Below are 21,421 nucleotides of genomic sequence, written 5' to 3'. Positions count from 1 at the left end.
CCACTTAAAAATGTGTTTTGCTTTTTGTTACTTCAGTGATATGTTTGAGCTGTGCAGAATGATGCATGTGCAGAGATTCGTATTCATCTGCTGAAGAAGGAAAGTTTGTCATCTCAAACCTGGCTTAAAGGTGTGAACCTACAAGCATGATTTGTGACGTCACAACTAGTTTGGAGCCAATTATCATCCAGTACACAACTTTTATGTGGAAACTTGAAGGTTTCCGTGCACATACACTGAGAATGGACTTTTCATCTTCTGTCCAGCTGTTTAAGTTTTGAAATGAACAATATTTGCATATTCATAGACTCTGGATTTTTCAATGAGGCAGAACCTGTTGATAGAAAAAACAACAGTTGGAATTTAATATTCCAAGCAGAGTCTTTTGAAAAATATCTGGAGGGGATCTTTAAAGTTTAACGCTAAACATAAGCAGCTGTCCATGATAATATATTTACAGCTAGCATTTTAATGGTCTAAGTGGAGCTGAGCCTAATGCTGCATTCAAGCAATGTTGGCAGAACGGTAAGAACAGAAAAACCTCCCAGTATTCCAACATGGGATTCACACATTATTCCAAAATGGTTATGCGTGTTGCCTCCTTTTCGTCACACTATATAAACAGCCTCAAGTAGATATTTTTATTATTTTACATATTTCTATTAGGTTGGTCAGCAAGATAAAGAGACAGTGTATAGCTTTGTTTAAGTAGCTGAATCAACCAGTTTAGAGTTTAGAGTAATTCCCAGCTATGATGGCTCTTCAGACATTTTGCTAACAGCTTGTTTACATATCTGTGAATCTTTTTACGAAGTGGAAGATATTGTAGCTATCAGAAATTCATAGTATTTCTGACTTGGAATTACAACTAGGAGTCTGACATGATTTTTTTGTTTCTGACTCAGCAACTCATAATATAAAGTCTCAACTATATCACACGAACCTAACAGTGTAGAACTTGGCCTGATGAGCTGAGTCTCAGATGTAATAAAATGTACACGTTACAGAGAATAAACCCTTTTCATTTAGGTAACAACATGGCGTGAAAGTTTTTGTCCTACTGGTGGTAATTGATCCAAGAATAGCAAAGTTGTCACTACATTTTTCATGCCTTCAACAATTTTAATTCCCAGCATGTAATGAGCATCACAGCCTCATGGGGCTGCTAGTGTAGCTGTAGACTTTTAGTGTTCTTGTTTTGAATTTAGAGATGTGTTTGTTCTTTAGTCGACTTGTGATGAAGCTCAAACCTCAATCCTGCTAATTCTTTGGTGTAAAAATGGTCAAAATGAAGAATCTTGAATATTGGAACAAAATGTCAACCATCAGCAGCTTCAGACCAAAACTGGGCTTCAAGAGTTTGTATCTTTTTAAGGCATATCTCCCTGCCCCCGTCCTCTCTCTCTTCTTCTCTCTCTTTTCCCAATCTCTCCATCAGTAAGTTAGCTGGAGTGAGAGTAGTCACATCATCTCAGACTTCAGGCCTTGGCCCAGAGATAACACCGGCTTCCAGCTGTAATCCGCTGAGAAGGGCAAAGAGATGGTCACACACATGCATGCACATCCACAGATACACACCGATACACACACACACACACACACACACACACACAGGGAGGACAGACTTGAACACTCAGACTCACTCACCATTATCTGCCATGTGTCAGACACACACATATACGTCGCCCATCTGGCTCCAGAGAGATAGGGTCGCCGGCTAAGGAGGGGTGTTGAGGGCAGCTCATGTCTGACAGATTAGCCAGGGTCTATTTCCTTGCCACAGAGTTTTGATTTTTGACGGCACAGCCTGCCATCCCATAATGAAGTCTTTGAGCAGTGACTTAGCACCAAGGACAGGTGGGGGAGCAATGATTGTCCACCACTCATACTAATGACAGCTGGTCAAATACCTGAGACCACTCAGACTCTCAATGCTTATACTGCACATGCTGCTGTATGAGATCATCATGGCATGACAAATCATTCTCACTTTCTTAGTTTGCTGCAGCATGCACTGTAACAAACATGCTTACAAAAACAAACACATTCCTCAAAGGAATCCTTGCATCTAATCTCATTCAGTACCAATACTCTCCTGGAAATAACTTCCAAACACGTTCTTGGTAATGTTTTCTCCTTCTTGCTCTGTATTTTAATGAGATAAACTAAACTAAGAAAACTCCCACTGTTAATGAATGTTGATTTATTTTCACTGAGCTGATTTGAGTGCTGTTTGTCCACTAATAAAGCTCTTATTGGCTCTTGAGTGGCTATTCAAAACTAGAAAAAAGTGCTAAATTAACTCTGAGGCTGGTGGGAATTCACACACAAAAAAAACAATAGAGTTGATTTTTACATTTCACGTTGAAACTAACATTGACAACTTTGGACTAGTTGTATGAACAATGACATATCATAATGGACTGGGATTTAAAGGGCCAGTTCACCCACATCGCAAAAAATTGACATATTTTCTCACTTAACTCTAGGGGTATATAACCATGCAGACTGTTTTATTTTGAAGTGCTGAGGTTTGGAGGTATGTGCCTCCCCAAACTTCTGCTGCCACTCAAATACACCAGAATGGAACTTCATTTGTACTGCCCAGAGCATTGAAACATTTGATATGGAAAATTCAATAGCAACATGTCTTTCCAGAAACAACAGGCCTGATAATGTAAAAACATTTTCTTACAAGTCTCTTATTTCTGTCTGTGAGGCATGGTCACATGAGGGTGCCAAGTCAGATTAACCAAACTGTCACACTTGTCTCATTTCAACCTGATAAATTAGCATAACCATTGCCCTCGAAACTGTTAAACACAGCAATCTGTTCTGCTTGAGGGTAGGTTTCATTCACAAAAAATGTTACCAAAGAGTAAAAAGAAGAGATGCACACTGCAGAACTTTAAGTCCTGCTGTTGAAAATCAGATGAAAACGTAACAAGGTATGAAGGTATAGTTTGACACCAATTGGAGGTGGTCAAGAGGATGTGATGAAAAATATCATACAGTAGGTAGACATTCATGATAATGATGACATGGACAACAGAATATTGAAAGTATAGTTGAGCTGAGAGACAGACTGGAGAATATCAGGGCGACCCCCCAGCTGAACAAGAGAAACAACAAGAGAAACAACAGAGGTAAAGGGAAGAGAAGGTGGAACAGAAGCATATGGGAGTCAGCAGCCGAGACATCCATCACTTCCCTTTAACGGCAGGGGTGAAGACAACATTAGTCATGCTCGCCTTGCACTCCAACGAGGTGAGAGCAGGCCACCACCAGCACATCAACATATGCCAGAGTCGCTAGCTTGTGTCACATCAGTCTGCTTCAAAAAAAAAAGCTCTGCTCTGACTGACACAAGGAGAAGACAGCTGAGTTAAGGACTAGAGATGGTATTCATTACCTGTGTTGTACTGTGAGACACTACCATCTAGTGGAGAGGAGGAAGAACTGTAGCTCTGTGAGGGAAAACAGATGTTTTTCACATCCACAAAGTCTGGTTCTTTGCAAAAAAAACCCAAAACAAAACATGATTAGAAAATTGTATTAGCTAAATCTGATACAGATTTAACATATCTTAACATTTATAATTATGTTAGTGGCAGACAGCTACATGTCCAATTATGTGTTCATTTTTTGTCTGTATTTCTGTGCAGTGTGTTTGGCCACATCAGCTACAGGTCAGACTGGGAGCTGGTCAAAGTGGACTTCAGGCAGTCTTTCCCCCGTCAGTGTACTGAGTCCGACTACGACTCCTGGCTGCTCACTAATCTGCAGGTGATGCACACACACATATACATACCTGAAACAGCATATTTTGGTATCTGAAACTGAATTCTCACTTGTCAATGTTTACCCTCAGGGAGAGAAGTGCATTATGGGCCAGGAGCGGAGTTTCAGAAAGAGGAAGGACACAGCGTTCTGTATCAAAGGGAAGAGCTACACTTCCGCTCTCACCACCAAACCCTGTCAGTGCAGCGAGAAAGACTTTAACTGGTGAGACCACAGAATTACAGAAAACCCTTCACAGACTCCAGATGAGACACATTTACCAAGGAAAATATGATTTTCTTATTGGCTGGCAGGTGTCCATTCAAATTGTTTATTGCTCTAAATAAATCTTTCAGATAACCATAGCAACACACCTAGGCTGCACACTACATTACTAGTGTATTACTGATTGATGAAACTAATTAGACAATGGGTTAAACGGACTCCACTGCTTCACCTCATTCGTTATCATCTTTTCATGTCACGTTTTGTCATATTATTGATTATTTAAATAAATATTTATTTAAAGATATCTGTGTATCATGCTGATATTCCCAAACATACATCAAAAAGCACATAACACACAGTGTTAAGACATCACAATTTTTAATCATTTTTAAAAACTATTGTTATATTATGTCTTTGTTTATTTTGTGTGTATGTAGTGACTATGGTTTTGAGCGGTCCCACACTGAGGGCGATCGCTGCTTCTCCGACTTCTGGCATGACCCAGACTCACCACCAGACGACTGCCATCTAGGACAAACCTTCCAGTCCAGCACTGGGTCTGTGCATGTTCACAAACACACAGAAGTTGCAGAATTTATTCAACATTTTCAGAAATACACTTATTCATTTTCTTTCCAGCAGTGAGATGAGAGAACAATATCAATTACATGTCCAGTATGGAGCTGGAGTCAGGACGTGGTTAGCCTAGCTTAGCAAGCAGGGGGAAACAACTAGCCTGGCTGTGTCCAAGACATTTTTATAGCACATAACTCTTTCTGAAACCACAAATTGTCATTTGTTGGATTCAACAAATAAGATTTTAGTGAACTTCAGAGTTGTTGGTAGGCATATTTTTGAAGTCTTTATTCTAAACTAAGCTAATTACCTCCCAGCTCCAGTCTTTAATGTTCAGGTATGAGGATAACATCTCATATCACTCTTGAAAATAATAAAAATAAGCATATTTTCCAAAATGTCGCTATTCCTTTGAAGACTCAGCGTACACCTCCATACTCTGACACTTGCACTGTCTTCCGCTGTGTTTCAGGTACCGGAAGGTGATATCTAATGTGTGTGAAGGGGGGCTAAACAAGCAGCAGAGCGCCAAACAGCACAACTGCCCTCTGCTGCCTCCTAAAGGACTACAAGTGGGCATCAAAGGACAGATGCTGGCCGTGGCGCCCGGTGATGACATCACATTCATTGTCCACCAGGAGCAGGTAGGATGAAACGTACTTTCTCATTCTTGTTGGTTGTTCCTTCTTCATTCAAGTTAAGTCAGCTTAACGTCCTTGTTCCTTCTGCACAGGGTGACACCAGCAGCACCAAGTACCAGGTGGACCTCGGCGATGGGGTTCGGGCCATTTACCAGAACCTGACAGTGACGGATGAACCCATCCAGCATCGCTATGAAAATCCAGGCGTTTACAAAGTCACGGTGAAGGCAGAGAACATGGCAGGGCATGACGAGGCCACCATGTACATCCAGGTCACAGGTCGGCATCTCAGACGCTCACTGAATGTTTTGATAAGGAAACATTTATGTCCTTTTACCTTAATGTCTTTTAATGCCTGCTAGAGATGCAGTCAGTTCAGTCATCTCTGATAAGTCTAGCTTTCCTTTCTAACACCCACCACCTGCTGTTCAGGAGTCAGGTTTGAATCTCACTTCTATGATAACTTTTCATTTTTTACTTCCAGAGCAGAAATGATTTTGTTCTTCTGACCATGTCTGACATTTGAATTTTATCACATAAGGCAAATCTATTGTGTCAGTGGGGATTGGAGGTTCTTCTCTGTTTTATGTTGCCTTTTACTTTGATAAGACAGTGCTGTCTTTGTGGAGCTTTAAAACTCAAAGTGCTGGTTTTTTGTGTGAGTTTAAGCTGATAATGAAGATGTGGGAGACTCACTGAGATGTCTCCCCTTTATTTTGTCAAGATCAAACTAGGTTTGGCCTTAGATATTGTCTCTCTTATTTTTGAGCACTTATATAAAAAATTCATTTATATCACTTTGACCTGTACACCACTTACTTCCAGTTTGTAGTGTTTAAATGTAACTGTGTGCTTTGTCAACCCATGAAAACACTTTTTTTCTTTCATCTCTTACAGCACCTCTACAGGAAGTACACCTAGAAGTGGTTCCCATTGCTGGAAGAAACCATGAGGTCAATCTGACGGCCATAGTTCTTCCCACTGAGGCCAACCTGACTGTCTTCTACTGGTGGATTGGAGACAGCCTGCAGGTAAAGCACTCACTAAAACTTTTATACTGACATTCAAATAGATTTTAACACTTTTTAAGACATATAAAATTTCAAGGTTTCTTTAAAGCTACATTAAGTGATATTTTTTTGCCACTTGGGGGGTAAAAACAACAACAACAGCTCTTGAGAAAAATATCTGGCTCTTTAGCTGCTAAATCCTCCATTATGTTTACTGGCTAGTCTCTAGCTTTGCCTGTGTGCTGTTTGGTGCTGGGCAGGTAGTGTACAGTGGGTTTATCAGAAAACAGATTCCTGCTGCTGCTGGACACAAGTTTTACAAGAGTAAAACAATGAGCTAAAAGAGGATGAAGTTCCACAGAACTGAGGGGAACTTCATTGTCTGGTGATAATTCTTTGTGGGTTCATCACTACAAGTGACCCCTTTCACATCAAATACTGTCATTACATCCATTGTTTCCATAAAAAATGCGAGTTTGAGCCCAATTCCATCATGTCATCGAGCAAGCTGTTTTGCCATCGCCTACTTTTCAACCACAGTTGATCCAACTAACAGCCAACCTGCTGTGACTGTCTCATGCAGCCTAAGCTGACTCTGCAGAACAGCTTGCTGACTCATTTCCCAGAGGCAGGAGAAGTTTCAGTCACCGTCCAAGCCTCCAACGGCCGATCCATGGTGCAGGATACCAGGACTGTCCGAGTCTACGGTAACATTAAGACATTTAAATGAACCTCCTAGTAAATTTGGGTTGATGCAGCAGCAAAATATTAACTTGTAAATGTGCAACCACATTTGATGAATTAAGTGAAAATATAGGTTCACTTTTTGAGAATAAACCTCGGTTTTGTCTATTTTTCTATTATATGTCTGCACATTCCATCAATATACCAGATAAGATGGTAAATCAATCAAATACTCATAAATGTAAAAAAAATAAGATTCTCGTGACGGTTCAATGAGGGTAGTACAGTTACACTTGAAAAGATTACACTGTTCTGTTCAGTTGTTTTTGTCAGGATGACTAATATACACCACATATATGACATTTAGCATGGCTTTATCTATTCATACTCGCTACAGTTGAACTAAAAGGAAAACAACAACAAAAAAATCCCAGTTAGCTTATAGCTCAATTCTTTTATCTTAAAAGTTCATTCTTATTCTTGGAAACAGTCGTTTGAAAAAAAAAAAAAATCTTAACTCAAGGCTCAATCATCAGCTCATCATTTGCAAAGGACAGATTTAGTGATGCAAAAGTCAGACTTTAAAAAAGAGCTTGTCTATGACTAATTCGGACAAAGCTGAGGCAAATCTGCAGCCTGACATTTTTCCACTGTTGCCTCAAAATATTTTATGATGTCATCTGTTGTTGTTGGTGGTAAGTGTGTCACAGGAGGAATTATGTCAGATTTCTTTTTATAAACAGATGTGCTTATTTTATTCATAAGCTGCCAGCTTTTGTTTCTTAAGAGAGTGATAGTGTGGTTACTGTTTGCGGCAGTACAGTAATGTAACATTGAGGTTGATTTTTATGTCTGAATTATGACTTGGCTCCATTTCAGTGAAAGTAAGCTGTTTTGATTGTGGTTCTATATACAGTGCCAGTTCCATCTGTTCATGCTAAAAATGCACATCTGCATGTCTGGACTGAATTCTCCACATATGTTCCCTCCAAGGTGATAACCAACAATGCACATCTGTTCATTCAGCACATATTTGTGTGTTTCTACAGTACATCTGTAGTTTCAATTGTATTTGCTGGTTCATCTTCAGCACTCAGTATGCAATATCTCATTATGTTATTTTCTACTGGTGCGATGACTCAGTTTCACTGATTTCTAACATCTCCTCTGTTCTGCTCGCTCCCAGATAACTTCCAGGTTATCCCTCTCAGCTTTAGCAAGAACCTAGATCGCCTCAACCCAAACATCCCAGAGTGGAGAGAGGACATTGGCCAGGTGGTCACCAAAATACTTGCTAAGGTAGGACTTTAAAATGAAATGACTACAAACACACTGTAAAAACTAGATGATGATTTAAACACAGCCTACCTTCTTCTTTTACATAATACGGTCTAGAAAATAATACATCCAATATCTTTTTACCTATGTAAAAAAAAAAATCATATAAAAGCAGAGTTTACAAAAGGTACAAAAGGAGCAATGATAAAACAAAGGTTACAATATTGTTACCCTAGTTCTTTAAGCACAGACAAAGCCCTCTACTGGACTCTATGGGTAATACTCTCCTCCAATCACACGCACGCAATTGCCCACTAAAATTTGTATGTACATAGCCAGCCAATCAGGACTCACCTACCAATTCCATGTGTCTCACACAGTATACAAGGCAGCGCCTCACTGCCACTCTCATCCAGAAACCACTTCAGCAGACGGTGTAGGAGTGGCAGGGTCCACAGGTAGAAGGCTCTGCTTGTGCTTATAGAACTAGGGTTACAGTATTATAACCTTGGTTCTATCCAAGCGGCAACCTCCGGGTCTGAAAATTGAAGCTAATGCGGAAGTGCCAAAAACCTGCATTCTATTTAATAACCACCAGGGGGCGACTGCACTGGCTGCAAAAAGAAGTCCGACTGTATGGAAGTCTATGAGAAAATGACCCTACTTCTCTCTTGATTTATTACCTCAGTAAACTGTTTCCTAATGAGTTTATGATCTCAATGGGTAGTTTCAAGTCTTCTTAAGTACAGCATGATGTTCACTTCGTAAATTATGGTCCCATTTAATTTAAATTTGACGATAAAGCAGGGTATGGTTTAAGGTGTGACTATGTTGTGATTGACAAGGCGCTACCACGGCAACAACGTTGCTTACGTAACGTAACCATAGGCCTAGCTCCTGCTATTTCAGTGTGTTTTCAGTTCACTAAAGTTAATTGAACATTGTGATCACCTAAAAAAAGTCTTGTTCAGCATTTGGTTTTAATAAAAGGCCTATCAATGAGTCAGATGATCAGTTTTTCCGGTGAGTACATTTTGTTTTAATGGTTTTAGGCCTGTTTTTGCTAGTGAAAATTAGCATTAGCATGATCACTGTTAATCATAGATTGTAAATGCACCGTGCTAACAGAGCTAGTAGCTACCACTATGGTCAGATCAAACCTCTTGTCCAGATATGGTCACTTCTGGCTCCCAAAATCAAACATGGCGACAGCCAAATCCAAGATGAAGGTGGTCAAATCGCTACACTCGAGGCTACAAATCAACAGTTCGCAAACCAGTGGGTGACGGTACGGTGACTACGTCCATATTTTTTACAGTCTGTGGTTCTATCTCACACATGCTCTGCCCTCTACTGGACTCTATAGGTACAGTAGGCGGAGCCCGGTGAATGTTTGCTCTGCTGCAACATTTCATCAGACTGCCTCACTGAGCCCGACCGGCTATAGGTTGGTCGTTGCGGCCCTCCTACTACTTTATAAACCCAGCTGATTAAGTGGAGCAGTAGTGGGCCCAACCTAGCCCATTAACATGAACTGGGTGAAACCATGGCCTAACCTCGCAGGTCAAACACCAGACATCCTGCACACCCCATTTCCTGAGTCATCTTGGATCACAGAAAAATGCAGGTATATAATTGTCCAGTGGGGGGGTCAGGTGTACAACAGCTGACACACACACCACCCTTTTTACAAGTCCTGAGTCGCATCTGTGAGCATGGACCTTCCACTCTGGAATGAGAGAGTGTGGCTTCACCAGCAACGGGCTCCTGAATACATCTCAAACTTGGACCGTTTGTAAAATAACCTTCGGGTAGTCTTCGGAGGGGACTCTAGAGAGGAGGTGGCAGCATTGGTCAGTGGGAGCAGAGGAGGAAGTATCATCTTTGGATATATTTTTTAAATCAAAACAACTAGCTAGCTGTCAACTGCTAGCTGCTACTGTTACCAACCTTCCAAATGAGAAACTACATTGAGGAAGCTAACAGAAGAGTTATTTTGTGAAGACAAGAATAGAAATAAAGGGGCACTTGTTGGTGGTATTCTCTTTCTCTCTCTCTCTCTCTCTCTCTCTCTCTCCATGAAAAATCGGGATTATTTCACTCCCCTACCAGTGCTGGTTACTTGTTGACATACAAGAGCTGTCTACATCAAATTGAGACATGTACTTTCTTTATCCCTTCTGTTGTTGCACTGCTGTGGGCTGGGAGGAACAGCATTTCATTTTTTGTGTGTGTATGCAAATACACAAGAAAAGGACAATAAACTAAATCTTGAATCTTGAAAAGGAACCCATCATGTCTAAGATAGAACCTTATGAATGGACAAGGCATAGACAAAGACGCTGCCATGCATATGTCCTCAACACTCACCCCACTGAACTAGGCCATAGACGCTGCCACACCACGTATTCAGTGCTGTACAGTGCACCGAAAGGGGGCCCTGCACTCGAGGTAACGTGCCAACACATGCACTGGGCACAAGAGGTGCAGTTTTGCCTCCCTGGTGTCCCCATGGGATGGAGGAAAAAACTCCTCTAGCTGAATAGTTCTCAGTAACATCGCTATGGTCACCATGAAGCGGCAAACAGCTGGAGGTAAACCAACAGAGCACACAATTCAGTCACTCTCTTAGCTGAGGTCAGCGCAAGGAGCAAAGCTGTCTTGAGTGATGACGGTCTCAGAGAAGAGTGCTCCAGAGGCTCGTTGTGATCACTCACTAGGGCCGCAAGCACTGACAGCAGTTCCCTCTTGGGGGTGGAGACACCCATCACCAGCCGTTGTCTCCTAACCCCCTGTAAGAAACATTTCATGAGGGGGTGGGCGAAGACAGGTCTGTTGCCAAAGCTCACAGTCCAACCCACAGAAGCCTATTCCTCTCAGGAGCCAAGCCTGCCTCCTGGGGGAAAGGACCCGGGCTGGACCGCCAACATCTGGGTCATCTCTGCATACCACGGCACCGAACAGCCGTCCGGCCGTCCTGGGTTATAAGGATGACCAACAGTCTCTCTTGTCTCACTCTTTCCAGCAGAGGGGAAATGAGAGAAAGAGGAGCAGAGGTGTTAAGCAACCTCCTTGGCCATGGAGCATGTTCAAACTTGTCCACCCCCAGGGGTGGATTGTCTTGCGGCATCAGGGAGAACCAGAGTGGGCAGTGGGTGTTGTTTTGACTGACTAACAGGTCCAGTTCCGCACTCCTGAACCAATTCCAAATCTGTTGCACCATCTTGGGGTGCAGCACCCACTCGTCATCCACAAAGCTTTGGTACTCCAATTTGGCTCTCCTCGCTGCCAAACCTTCCATAAAACGGAGGATTGGCCCATGGGGGAATGGTATTGAAAGGGCCAAGCTGACAGTGTGGTCCTTGAAAGCATCACCATTGGCTGCCTCAAAACAGCATTTGATGTTGTGTCGAGGCGTCAGTGCGAGCATAGCAGACCCGATGTCTCCTCTCCTTGGTTTGTGCGCAGGCCTGGGGCATTACTTTCTACAGAGGAAGTAATGACACTGGCCGTGCTATCATTAACCTGATAGATGAGTGTGTACGCCAGCGGGAAACAGCTGGAAACAGTGCTGATACTAAGCAGGCATGAAACGTCCTCTCCCCGATCAATGTGTGGGTGCAAGGCATTATTCGTCAGTGAGGATATAACGCCGCTCGCCGCCTCACCATTACCCAGGGAGACAAGCCACTCTGGCTGGTCTGATAGATAACAGTACCACCAAGCACAGCAAGAGACAGATCTGCTTCTGTCTGATGCTATGTCAGGCAGGTTGTGTTTCTTTCTCACAACATAACACCGAACATAGCACTCATGACTGAGCTTAGTACTGAGCTTTTTCCAGCTAGCACAGCGTGCAGCTGAATGAGGCCACCCGCCATTTGCTTCACTGACAGAGGGAAGAGAGGCAGGGGCGCCAGTTCAGTGAGTACTTACTGCATTACGCAGCCTCTGTGACCAGCTGGATGAAGTGAGCTGGGTCACTATCATCTCATAGAGGGCAGGAGAGGTGGAAGAGGGGAGGGAGGAGGATTTTGCACTTTGATTGAAAATGTAATGTGTTTTATTAAAACATTTTCAACACAGCAGAACACATGAATATGAACATAGCCCACGCCAATGTGACACTCTCTCCCGCTGACAGCACCGCAGACTCTCCCCATGCGCAGGGCTTCTGCGGGGATCTGCCAGTGTCTTTCGTCCTGGCATGGGCTACTCCGGTCCTGCGGTGTCTCCATCAAGGTGGTCCAGAAGGTGGCTGACGTGGCGGGGGCTGATGGTGCCCTGCCCTGCCTGCACAATCTTCTCGCCATGGTGCTGCAGCGATGCTGCACGTCTTCCAGCCTCTTAAAGCGCTGAGTGACAGAGGAAATTCACCCGAAAAAAAAAAAACCTCCCTGGGAGCTCCCTGGAGGTATTCTCTGTCCATTCTCTGTAGGGCAGTGAGTCTCAGCCACACATAACGTGAGCCCACTGTGGCAAGCAACATCACATTCCCCACGGCAGTAACAACTCTCAGGTTGTTAGCTGCCAGAAAATTGCCAGAAAATTTTCTCGAAATATTCCAGCATGTCCATATCCTGCACCAGTGGCCGTAGCGGCTTCCTGCTTGCTGACCAGCCAGCTGGGTGAGGAATCAGGAGGGCCACTTCTGGGTGAGCACACCGGTACAGCCTGTGTCCATGTGGCACTGCACTCTTGGAAAGGAAATCAATCCTGCGACTTCAGTGTCACACAGCTGAAAATGGTCCCACCATCGCCGGCGTTGAAATGGAGGGAGTCCTCGGCAGTAAACGCAGAGTGGTGGTTGCATCATGCCACTTTCTGCGTGGTCCCGACCGAGGTGAAGCAGAAGAGATATCTGTAGGTGGCAGCGATGAAACCAGGGCATGATGGGCAGGAACAAGCTTGCTGGAGTGGTGACTCCATTCGTGGAGAGGTAAGACCAGTGAGCAGATTTGCTGTCGCTGAAGTGAGAAGGATGAGAGTGGCAGTGAGGCGCTGCCTTATATACTGCGTGAGACACACAGAATCAGTGGGCACATCCTGATTGGCCGGCATGCAAATTTCAGCGGGCGATTGCGTGCATGTGATTGGAGGAGAGTGTTACCAATAGAGTCCAGTAGAGGGCGGAGCCTGTGTGAGGTAGAACAGTAAAACAGAAGTTAGTTACTGTAGGAAGTAGACTTTTAAAATAAGTTGTGAAAATCATCTTTAAATGGTTATTCATAGGTAAAATATGAAGGTATATTTTACCATTACTATTTAAAGTTGTCATGGTAAAGGTGTTAGCATTAGCAAATTATTGCCAATAATACATCCAGTAGACATAGAGCAACATCCCATTTGAGTTGTTTTTGTGTCCATCTGATAAATATTAAGACCAATAGTCACTTTCCATTTAGCTCTGAAACATATCTGGCTCTTTAGCTGCTACATGCTACGTTCACCAGCCAGTTGCTAACATTTTCTGCTATTTGTTAGCGTACAGTCAGTTTATCATAGCTTTTTCACCAAAAACAGCTGCCTCTTGTGGCTAAAAAACCAAGCTGTTAAAACCAAAACAGCTAAAAGAGGCTAAAAAGTTCAGTAGAGCTGAGTGGAACTGCAAAGTTTTTGTGTGTTTGGTACTACAAGCAACACAGTTCCCATAAACATGGGCATTTGATACACTGTTAATATCAAAATATTGATAAGTGCAGCTTAAAGATTATTTATAACTGACATTTGACCCTCTGGACCCAGATCACAGGTGTCCCTCAGGAGTCCCTGGTTACCGTGGTGAAGCCGGGTCTCCCTACCACTGCTAACCTGTACGTCCTCCCGCTGGACAGCAAACCAGCCAAGAGGAGCGTGTTTGTAGATAAGGTAAACACACATCCAGTAAATTATACATTATACAATTTGCCTTACAACTTTAGGAGACAGAATCGCATTCTCTTAGTGGGAATACAAAGACGCACAAATACAGTTTCTCTATGTTGTTGATTTTCACAATATCTCCAATATTTTTTCACTCTGGAATAGAATATGCTATATTGCTATGCTAACCTCTACATTTCCCTCCTGGGATCAATCAATCAATCAATCTTGACTTATATTATCTTAGAAAGTTTTGTTGATTTAATATTTTCTGATCCTCAGCGTATTCCAGCCATCATGCAGGCCTTCAATGACAACAACGTCAGCTTCGTGGTGCGAGGAGGTCTACAAGTGCTGGTGATGCTAGCTGACCCAAACGCAGGTACTGCACTGTAAATTTAAATACTGTGTGCATCACCTCCCATGTAGTCTGCTTTTTAAAAACTACAGTTTTTAATGTTTTTTAATGATAACTGCATGTCGATTTATTTTCAAGGGCTAGGTCTAATTGCTAATGACTCAACACCAACAGCAGCAGAGACTGGTGCGTTCATGAATCATACACCTACAGTTTTCTGTATGGTTGCACTTAACCTCAACACTTTAGCTTTGACTTTGATTCCTGTGCGTTTTCCTTTCCTGGTTTCCTAACAAATCCAAATCTTATCCAGTCTGAGCCTGTCTGTGCCGTGCCGTGCTGTGCTTTTATATCCAAGGGACTGACCCTTCTCTGAATTTAAAATGGTAATGCAATCTGTGAAGAATTGCTTCCTCAAGAAAAACTTTAACTGTTATGCGTTTTGATGGTCTTTATCTCTACTTTCTACCACTTTTGTACATTTGTTCCTGCAGACTTTGTATTGAGATCTTCCTCATTCTCTCTATACTTCATAGCATTCTTTTTTTTCCAGTCAAAATTAGCCTAGATTCTGATTGTCCAAGCATAATGCTTTCTTTATTGGTATATGTGTGTGTATCATTACCCCAGGCTACCATGGAGCTGCTGGAGGTCCTGGTGTTTGGGCTCTAGCAGTCATTTTCCTAATCAGCATCATCGCCACCGGCTCCTTCATCCTCTACAAGTTCAAAAGGTGAGTGTCATGTTAAAGAGCAGTAACATGTCAGTCAGTTCAGACAGATAAGGCTAGGATCAGGAAACACTTTTTGTCTCTATAGAAGACACAAAAACACTGTTTAACCAAAAGTGACAATAGTAGTGTTTTCTTCAGTCTAACACCAACTGTTAAATATGGTCTATGATTCAATTTTTCAGCCTTCCAATTCTCATGACCCCAGCAATTTGCTTCAATTAGTATTTAGAGTATTTTGTATTCTCTTCTCAAGAGTTCAGAAACACTGTAGCATCAAATTGATGTAAAACTTAATATTTCATTTCTAATTAATGAACTTTTAAAGGTACACTCCCTGATTTTATTACAGCAACAATAGTGTCTACCTGAAGTCCAAAAACGTACTCCAAGTTCATTCTAGATGTTTTGAAAATCAGCAAAGTTGACAGTTGAGTTTCAAAGCATCAACAGAGGTGGGAGGAAGCTAATAACATTAAAATAACCGTCTGCATGCAGACAATAAATGGGTAACTTGTAGGAGTGAGTGATATGGATAACATTTTCTCTCATAGTATATGGAATTTTTATTGGTATACTGTATAACATGAAAGTGATTTTTCCCGAAATCCGACAGAATTTCTGTTAGTTAAAAAAAGACTAAGAGTCTACACCAGCTGCTCTTTAATGCTGTACTTAGCAGTGATCTGAGCTAAATGCTTGCCAAGTTTTCTATGTTCACTGTTGTAGTCTAGTGTGTTAGCATGCTAATGTTTGCTAATTAGCACTAAACACAAAGTTTGGTCATAAACCATATTGAATGAATTGAAGTTTTGAATTGATGATGACACCAGATAAAAAACATCAGGGATCACCAAAGTGATAATAATTCATCCTGTACATGAATGTCATGCATGGAATCTATCCAATAACAGTAGAGACATTTCACTCTGAACCAAAAATGTCACAAATAAAAAGTTTGGAAATTACTTAAGTCATTAGAAAACATCCTCAGGAATATTCATCAGATAATGAAAACTTTGACCAGCTTGTTGCACGAGATGAAAAGTCAGGGAGTCACCCAGGTCACTGGTATTCATAGATACCTGCCAAAGTACTTCATCACATTAAATCCTATAAACTCAACATTGCCAGATAACAGACCTGTTAATTGATTTGTAACATTTTCTGTTAAATAAAGTTCTGTCGTCTCACAGTATATAGCATCATATATCCCAGTCCTAGCAGCTTGCATGAAAATTCATAGTTGATGATTTATTGTGTGTGGCATCTTGTGATAACTGCATGCTTTTTTTTCACATGAATAACCCACCAGCAGCACCTCCTCGTGTCCGTAACACAAACGTCCACCTAAAAGTCACTTGTATTAAAACATGAAGTGCAAAACTACAGCCCCATCTTACAAAAACCAACAAATCCCACAGTCCTTGGCTTAGGACTGAGGATGCCTATCCCCCGCTATTTTTCAGGAAGCTTCCGGGCAGCCGCAATGTCTACGCCCAGATGCACAATGAGAAGGAGCAGGAGATGACCAGCCCTGTCAATCACAGCGAGGACACCCAGCACATTATCCAGGGCGAGGAGTTCATCGACGACGACCTGGACTCGCAGACTCTAGGTAACGCAGGAGGTAGCCCCGCCTTCCGTTCCCTTATAAGGACTACCACTAACCACTGCTACTAAAACCCAAGCCACTAACACCAGCAGCTAACACACACCAAGGTACTGGAGGACTTTTTATCCTTATCACTGGTATTAATAAAAGCCTTTTGGCTTTGAGAGTAATATTCAAATTTTTGCTTTTGCCTCCATGGTTGGTCACAAGGCTTTGCATGGTCATCACTTGCATTAGCAAATTAAAATCATGTCAAGACTATGCCATATCATGTTATTGAGCCATAATGCTTAAACATAAGTAGCCTATGTAATAGACCTAATAGACCAACAATAAATGGGGCTATTGTTTCCTAAAAAGTTCTAAAAATATGCATAAAAAATCTAATTAATATTGATTTATACTTGATTGATAATGTATGTAGTATAAGTCATTTAGAACAGCTGTCAACTAATGACAGCTTAGTCATAATTATTAACAAATTAAGGGTATATCAAATTCCAGGTAGTCCCAAATTCCACATGAATTATGGTGAATTAGGACATTTCTAATGTGATTATACCTTTTAGTATTTACTTATGGCGACTCATGCCTTTCATTCAGAAAGTTCTATACAGTGTATCCCAGTGGTAATAGGGCTACATATGTATGGTATGATATGATAGCTAAGCTTTAGATGGTGATGGAATGCCTTCTGATCAGGGATGTAGTGGAAGATTAATGGAGGTCACCCCCTCTTCATGATGATGTTCATCCTTAGTGAATAAATTCCTAGTATATTTGTTACTTCTTTTAAGTGCTGTCATGCAGATGAAAGTAAAGCAAAATCCTTTTTATGTACAAAGTAAAAAGTTACATGTTTGCTTTCCATTATAACAATAACTAATGAAAAGTTACTCTTTATCTACCACTACACCACTGAGCATGACCAACATTTAAAGTGCTACCATATAAGAACTATTGTTAATGTTGCATGGATGTTAAGCTGATAGAAACATTAAAGGTACCCTGTGGAGCTTATGACCAAAAGTGGCACTTTGGAAAATGTTTTGAAGAGTGGAGCCCTGTTTTGTTTGAAACTTATGCAGAGCTGTCAATTACTTGATTAATTAGTTTGTTTTATCAAGAAAAAAATACCAAACATTTGCTGGTTCCTGTTCCTCAAATGTGAGGATTTGCTCATCCACTACTAGCATGTCCACAAGGGAAAGTGTGCTTTAAACAGTTCCTCTAACTGGTGGTTGATGACAGTAATATGCAAGAAACATAGCAAAAGGGAAGAAGGCTGCTAGCTAGCAAACATGGATGAAAACCAAGCACCTAGCATTAGCATTACACTGAGAGGCGATTTTGGTGTAGTGGCAACAGTTGGTATTACAGGTCACATGACGTCATCTGGGCCAAAAGGACTTTTTCCCCATATATAGTAAAAAAAAAAAAAACATTCTTATGAGCATCACAAATGGTCCAGAATGACTGTAGTTTTACTCATTTCAAATTTGATCCATGAGCCCAAAATTGCATATGTGCCCCAACTTTTATTGGAATGAATGGGATGCAATCTTACAATATGGTATCTAGTTGACATAATACATGCATGATGTAATTAATGCAGGTTTCAAAACATTAAAAATTCATGATTTGCACATTTTTTATGAGTAAAAAAAGGCATTCAGAACATTTGTTAGGTCTTAAGGATACACACAATGTGTGTTGGTGACATTGAAAGTGCAGGAAAACTCCACAGAGTACTTTTATCACCAGTGAACCAGAGTGTCATGATTCCTCAGCATTGCTCATTTCCTTGCCTTTGTCCTGTTTCTTCTTCCCTCTTGTTGCCAGGCAACCATTCGGGTGTGGTCCTGAGCATCAACTCCAGAGAGCTACACAGTTACCTGACCAGCTGATGGCTGCCATGGCAACGCTAATGAGCTAGCCTAGCCTAGCCTTGCCGGCTAACGAGCACAGGGACTCCACTCTGCCTTCCTCCTTCTCTCTCCTGTCCTTTTCCTTCTCCTCCTCGTTGGACACTTCACCTCCACTCCATGGCTTCCTCAACCCTTCAGCTCCAGCTTTGGTGTGATTTGTTTTTTGTTTTTTGGAGGGGCTGGGCCTGATGGAGGGATGTCCGTTTTACCTCCATCCTTTTTTTCCTCCCACTCAGTCTCTTTCTGCTTGGGGATGGGAGGCGCACTGCTTTACCTAATGTATTTACGTCATCGCGAGCCCCCCTCCCCTCTTCACTTCCCACACTAGCCCTGGAGACCCACACTAGCACCCGTTGAGGATGGAGGTCTTGATGGCGTCACACCAAGGACACTCACTCATCTGTGTTTTGAAAAAAAAAAAATCTGTGTACGTTCTCTGTCACTTGTAGACACTCAATCAGCCAGCATGACTCACTGGTTTCCAGTAATATTCACAGTGAGAGAGGGTTGAACCATCCATGACCAAGAGGCTGTAGCCACTCAAGGTAGTTAGTGGCCCTAGACTGGTGTGCTAAGATGATTTCCATGCACTAAGGGTAGTGTGCAGTAAGGTAGTGAAATCCAATTTAAAAAATGTTTTTTTACAGTTCTCCTCTCCCTTTTTGTTTTCTCTCTTTGTTTCCCACAATTACAAGACACTCTCTCTTCAAAGGCAATAATATTCTCTCAATGGAATGTACAGTAGGATATGATAAACCCTTGTGAATTTGCATATGAGGAGTGTACGCATGCAGACACAAGAGGGCGGTGTTGCACTTTCTTAAATTCCCACACACAGGTACTGGCAAAGTTCAGCTTCTTCAGAATACAGTATGTTCACACAGCGTTGTTCAATGTTCTGAAATCCCACTACATTCATATCTGTGTATTCTCACACCGCCTCTGTAGGAGCTCATCGTCTGTCCCATGGTGCCTAAAACAGCGGATGTTAATCTGCTCAGTGACATTATCTGTTGAGTTTATTTATTACTAATAACGTTACGCCCCTTCCTCCTCCTCCCCACACTTTCTGGGTCAGAAGTCAAAAGCGGACTCGTTCCCCTGGAGACAGGTCGTTGTAATGGAGGGAAGGTGTAGTTGATATATTTTACTGTATCAGCCTATATTAGGCGTAGCCCACGGTGGAATCATGTCTCCTTAAAGGTTCGGTTTGTTGTATGTAAATGTGTAAATATGAATCTCCACTTTGTACATAATCCCTTTGACATGTGTGTGAGTGTTTTACACTACTACCAAAATACTCATTTTACGCATTTTTTTTTCTCTTTTTTTGCAGTGACCTTTCACTGAGTTTCCTGAATTTGACAAATTTCACTGTTTCCAGTTTCCTCAGCACCATTGCCTGCTTCACATGTATCCATTTTCAATATTTGCAGTGTAATCTCATGAGTAAAATAATTTTATGGTCTTCTTTGTTAACTGGAAATAATTTCATCGTCTTATAAAGATACTCACAATTACACAGTGATGACTGTATATGGATATTTTTGATACACTTGTCAGTTTTTGTCATTTTTCTCAGTACTTGTAAACACTGGTTAGTGTTTCTGTTGCCTTTTGCTGAAGTCTTTTTGTTTGTTTGATTGCACTAATGGTGTGAGCAGTTCTGTCGAAAAGTACCGGACTGCTACCGAACAAGACTAAAGACTCAGAATCAAAAGGTCTTTGGATGAAAGGCCTTTGCAGACTACCAATGCTACCATTGTCACCAGAAACACCCCTTGGTTCATCTTGTATTTGATACAAAAATACAGCGGATCACGTTCACTCGTTCTGATTTATACCTTACGTATGTTTTGTACATATTCTGCTCATGTTCAGCTTGTTCTTAGTTTTCTAGTGATGTGTCGTCATTGTATCAATGTCCCCTTTGACAAAGGGGAAGGTGGGAATTATGATATTCCAATATAATAGTGAAAGACTTTCACAGGTGATGGCACCATGTAACTTTGAGCACACTGTTTTTGTTTTATTCTTTTTCTCTTTCTGCTGGTTTGTTTGATCTGTTGATTTTGCTATTAAAAACAAATGTGTGTCCTCATCAGGAAGCGTAGTGCACTCAAACTGCATCCTGGAATAAATCACTCCCATAACTTGTATGTCTGCTGGTTTTATCAGACCACATACTGTCACCTTGTGCTAGACAAAAAGACAATCTTTTTAACAATTTCTTTTACAATTTCCGTATGTACCGGGTCACGCACACAGTCCGATACTGTCAACAGCGCTCACCTTTCTCCTGCTATTAACTCAGCTTTTGTATATTACCAAGCTAACTGCCAGAGACGGATGGAAGCATTACATCTTTAAACAGTAGTGCCAAATAAGGAGTGCAGCTAACTTTAAAAAGTTTTATAATTTGGGAAATACTGTTATTTCGCCTAGATTAGCAGACAGCTAACTTGGCTTGCTAAGAAAAAAAAGTTTAGGCAGGTAATTCCCCCTAAAATGTGTATGAATTAAACATAGGAAATAACTTGTTGATTAGTGACCTTTAAAGGTGTTTGTTGGCATATTTTTTAACTTTGGACAGAGCTCAGCTTCCAGGCTTTCTACTAAGCTAGGCTAACTTAATTCACTTTGAATGGCGTTTGTAAAAATGTAAATAACAAAGGGTATTCTATGGAGACCAGTACTGGTGGATAAAATGCCCTCTAAAGTGTAATAACTG

The 21,421-nt window shown here is 41.5% G+C and overlaps 1 protein-coding gene across 12 annotated transcripts in view; it reads left to right on the top strand.

Moving 5' to 3' along the window:
* sorcs2 (sortilin-related VPS10 domain containing receptor 2) overlaps positions 1-20,849 on the top strand; it is a 347,990-nt gene extending 327,141 nt beyond the window's left edge. For 5 of the 12 annotated variants that reach the window (XM_042401557.1, XM_042401567.1, XM_042401565.1 and 2 more), the window contains 14 exons: positions 3,666-3,786; positions 3,872-4,005; positions 4,446-4,565; positions 5,057-5,228; positions 5,318-5,504; positions 6,123-6,256; positions 6,819-6,942; positions 8,106-8,218; positions 13,943-14,065; positions 14,342-14,441; positions 14,556-14,603; positions 15,048-15,150; positions 16,572-16,777; positions 18,605-20,849. In XM_042401557.1, the coding sequence (XP_042257491.1) occupies positions 3,666-3,786; positions 3,872-4,005; positions 4,446-4,565; positions 5,057-5,228; positions 5,318-5,504; positions 6,123-6,256; positions 6,819-6,942; positions 8,106-8,218; positions 13,943-14,065; positions 14,342-14,441; positions 14,556-14,603; positions 15,048-15,150; positions 16,572-16,777; positions 18,605-18,669 (1,750 nt within the window). In that variant the 3' untranslated portion in view covers positions 18,670-20,849. The other 7 variants (XM_042401559.1, XM_042401558.1, XM_042401560.1 and 4 more) reach the window with 7 other exon arrangements.
* The last annotated feature ends 572 nt before the right edge of the window (positions 20,850-21,421 follow it).

Source organism: Thunnus maccoyii, chromosome 22 (assembly GCF_910596095.1).
Source record: "Thunnus maccoyii chromosome 22, fThuMac1.1, whole genome shotgun sequence".
In the NCBI taxonomy this organism is placed as follows: Eukaryota; Metazoa; Chordata; class Actinopteri; order Scombriformes; family Scombridae; genus Thunnus; species Thunnus maccoyii.
This window is presented reverse-complemented; position numbering and strand designations above follow the sequence as displayed.